A 3,914-nucleotide genomic window follows, 5' to 3' on the forward strand; every position below is an offset into this window, starting at 1 on the left:
TTTAGCTGTGGAACGTTTAATATATGTCTAATATTAACTCTGTATTTTTCCACACGGTTGTAACTATTTTCCAATCCTCAGAACTTTGAATTTCACATCCAGGAAAAACGACAATTTTTTTTCCTCCCCACAAATAAATACATTTTAATAAAATAAAAAATCTTCCTGTGATTAATTCCCTCGCCATCACTCTGTGGAGTCACTCAGCAGAATTAAAATAACATCCTTCAAATTCAAAGTTCAGCACAAAGAATGAAATCCATGTAAGGTGAAAGGGTCCCATGTTTATGAAGAAAAAGGGTGTGTACATAGCAGGTAAAAAAGAAGACAGTGATCTCTCCTGTGTAAAAAGAATGCACGTTGAGGCTTTGTTTTCAAAGTTATATTATTTTTTATTTTAGTCACGCTTGAAGCTATCGCAAATAAATACACTGATCCCCACGCGGATCCAGTCCCTGCATGAAGTACAATATAAAACTCATGTGGCCTAAATCTCCTTTATAAACGTATAATTCTTTGTCTCTACTGGTATCCTAAGGCCGAAGCTGTGGTCAGTCTCTGTCCGTACAGGGCGTAAGGGGAGTAGTAAGGCCCCGTGGCCGCGGGCACCGGCACTGGGGCCCCTGTGGGCAGCGGGCTCTTTGAATATGGGTGATAGCGGCTGGTCAGTCCGAGTGGGTGATGTGGGCCCCTGAGGGTCAGCGTGCCTGGGCTGCCGGGACCTCCATTTGGTGGCATATGCATGTGACACGCCATGGCAGCGGCCGCAGCGGCGTTAGCGAGAGAAGAAGAGCCAGGATACCCGGATATCAACTTATCCGTGCCGGCAAAGGCCGTGTGAGTCCGTAAGTGGCCGAGCAGCTCCTCGGACGAGGAAAAGCGCTTATCGCACGGTCCGTTTGCAGAAACCCAGTTGCACACATGCGGCAGGGGGTCGTTAGGTAGAATAAACCCGTATGGATATAAGGGGTGTCCGCTGAAAGCCGGGGCCGAGCTGTGCACACCGTGGAGATGGTGTGCGGGATACATGAGCGGGTATCCGGACTTGAGCGCAGCAGCAGCTGCAGCCGATGCAGAGTCATGCCCGCAGTTCGCACCAGACGCACCGGTTAAATGGCTCGTGCAGTGGTAACTCAGGCAGTACGGGTCCCGACACAGACTAGCAGACATTAGAGTAGGAGGAGAAGCTCCAGCTAAAGGGCTCGTTCCTGCTTTACTGCAGCCCATGGAGCTGGCCGCAGCAAACTGTGCGCTTAGAAGCTGGCTGCTGGATTTGGTGGGGTCAAGGGTCATTCCATGAGGAAGGAACGGCTGCGGGTAACCTGCGTAAGCACCAGCTAAACTTCCAGGATAGGAAATACCAGCAGGGGGTAATGGGAAAACTGTATGCCCGGGTTTGTAGGGGGAAACAGGGGCCACCAGTCCGGAGGAGAGCACGGAGGAAGAGGAGGAGGAGGTCACAGATGCTGAGTCTGATGTAAGAGTCTTGGATCCAGATGTGTTCTCCTGGTGTTGGCTGCCATCAGAGGTAATTCCACTTATCCTATGGCTGCCATTACTCTCTGTCGAGTTGCTTTTATTGCTATCAGACTCCTTTTTCTCCTCTTTATCCCCCGTTTTGCCCTCAGCCGGCAGAGGAGACACGGAGGTGCAGGAGCTTGGGCTGCCTGTCCTGGGGGTGAACGGCTGGCAGGTGGCGCTAGGCACTCGGAAACTGTTTTTATCTCCACTCAGGCTGCCGCTCGAGTCCTTCTTCTCCGACGATTTGGAGTAAGGTTTGAAGCTGGATTTGTCCTCGTTTCCGATGTCGCTCATTTTCAGCGGGCCGGATTTGATCTCCTTGTCGTTAGATCCAGTCACGGAGGAGAGCTTGGAGGAGGACGGCGGGTCCGGTTTGCCAATCTGGGAGCATGTTTGTGCAAGAAGAGCCAGGGGACTTTTCTTGGCGTCCAGCTGTGAAATAAAACAAATACAGTTAATAAAATGTATACCAGCACTTGTAAATATCAGGGTTTGTGGTAAATACTCACAAAAAAGCGTTCTGCGTAAGTTACGCATTGCGCATAAACTTATATGGAGATGAAACTCATAACAACTCAGCGTAATGAGCTTGTAAAGAGGTAATGTACACACAGAGATGATACATAGGAAATAGATAAGACTGTGCAGCTGCCACGCATCGAAAATGTCAACATGGGCATCAATTTGCAACAACAAGGTCATTAAATTTCAAAGCGAAACCAAACCCGAGCCAGAAATCAACCCAAAAATAACAGAATTCAACTCATCAGGTTTAGTAATCCGAGTATTAGGAGGAGATTCTCCTCTCTGTAGAGGAAATTATTTCACCGTATGAATAGAATCTTGTTTTTCAGTTAACGACCTACTTTGTCCAAAACACTCATCCAGTAAAAGAAAGAGCTTTCATGTCCACTGATTTCAGAGGGAAATAGTTATCCGTGTGCGCAAACATTTACTCTAAAATTTCCTAAATTCTTACCTCGATGGGACTGACAGGCGTAGACGGTAAAGGCTGGAGATACTCCGGGTGTAAAAGATGTCCTGCCCGCGCCGTAAGCATTTTCAAAACCTTGATGGGAAGACGGCTGGCTTGACGAGAAGGGTCTGCGGGAGACACGGAGTTATACACGGACTGATTCTTGCTCTTCTTCGCTGCGCCCTTCTCCCCCAAGGAGCCGCTCTCCCACGCTGGATTCGTGCTATTTCTCAGGACAGAGACCGTGGGCGATGTGCTCATGACCCAATTCTCGTGGAAATGCTTGAGAAATACATGTGTAGAGGAAAGAAAGCCAGTACACGAAGACGTCTGAACGTTACAAACACAGATAAAAGATGTAAAATCCTCAAAAGAGACGCGCGTGTGAGCAGAATCCGTGCGTATCACAGCCGCGTTGCTTCATCCCTGGCGTCGCTCTGACAGTGTGGCTGCAGGTCCGAGAGCGGACTCGGTTTACATGGCAATACGAGAGATCACTCCGCCTCCTCCTTCTCCAAAGCAGCATCTGAGTTAGTCCGCAGATCAGAGTCTGCGCCGCCTCCCAATCAAAGAGAGATCCCGAGGTGATCGGGGGGTCGAGTGAATGTGACGTTTCCTCCTCACACGAGCGTGTATTTCACATTTCACTCACTCTGAGCGGCTTTTAATCTGGAGTTTGTATGTGCGTCTTTGCGTAATTGGCGCTTTGACGCATGCGCTTCTAGCACATCTTGTGTGGCTTTTAGGGAAGGTTAACCAAGATACAACGGGGAAAGCAAATGATAAACATTGTTACAAAAACAAATGTTATATCGCAGAGAATTAAAGTCCAGAAAGTAAATGCTTATCTCTAAATAATGGGGAAAATGCGCATTTCTGGCCAAAAACGTTGCACGTTTACGCTCCTTGTTCTTGTCAATTTTGGCTAACTCTCTTCTGCTTAACTACTGCTGCTCTGACGAAGAGGTTCAGTCTCATTTTATGCTCCGTGAGTCGTTGCAGCAGAGATATTTCACCCTTGTTCTCATTAATGGATAGTTTTTGGCCGCAGAGGAAGAAAAATGTGTCCTCTCCGGTCAGATTTTTCCTCCCCACGTGCACAGATATCCATCGGCATGTTTCACATTTTCTGCAACTTTCTTCTCTCCTTCACGCAGAGTGTCATCTGTCAGTTCCCCGTCCTGCATGCCAGTTATCTGTCAGCTGTCTGCACTTATTTTTTGTGTGCCTCATCTCAGTCAGATCCAGGTCAAAAGCTGTAAAGTGAATCCACGTGGAGTTGAGAGGAGATGTGATGTGTGCCTCGCTCTTTTCCCTCTTCCATCCTTTTCACTCTACCTGGTGTGAACAAATTAAAAACGTGGATTTGTTTTATTGGGTTTAATTCCGCTACACACATTTATTTAACTGCATTTAC

General features: G+C 47.8%; 1 protein-coding gene across 1 annotated transcript; it reads right to left on the reverse strand.

Moving 5' to 3' along the window:
* Nucleotides 1-373: 373 nt before the first annotated feature.
* LOC117829578 (zinc finger protein 503-like) lies at nucleotides 374-3,314 on the reverse strand. Its single transcript, XM_034707146.1, has 2 exons — nucleotides 2,501-3,314; nucleotides 374-1,953 (listed from the first exon to the last, which is right to left on the reverse strand). The coding sequence occupies exons 1-2, from the start codon at nucleotides 2,756-2,758 to the stop codon at nucleotides 523-525; spliced, it is 1,689 nt and encodes a 562-aa protein (XP_034563037.1). The 5' UTR covers nucleotides 2,759-3,314; the 3' UTR covers nucleotides 374-522.
* Nucleotides 3,315-3,914: the final 600 nt, after the last annotated feature.

Source organism: Notolabrus celidotus, chromosome 18 (assembly GCF_009762535.1).
Source record: "Notolabrus celidotus isolate fNotCel1 chromosome 18, fNotCel1.pri, whole genome shotgun sequence".
Lineage (NCBI taxonomy): Eukaryota > Metazoa > Chordata > Actinopteri > Labriformes > Labridae > Notolabrus > Notolabrus celidotus.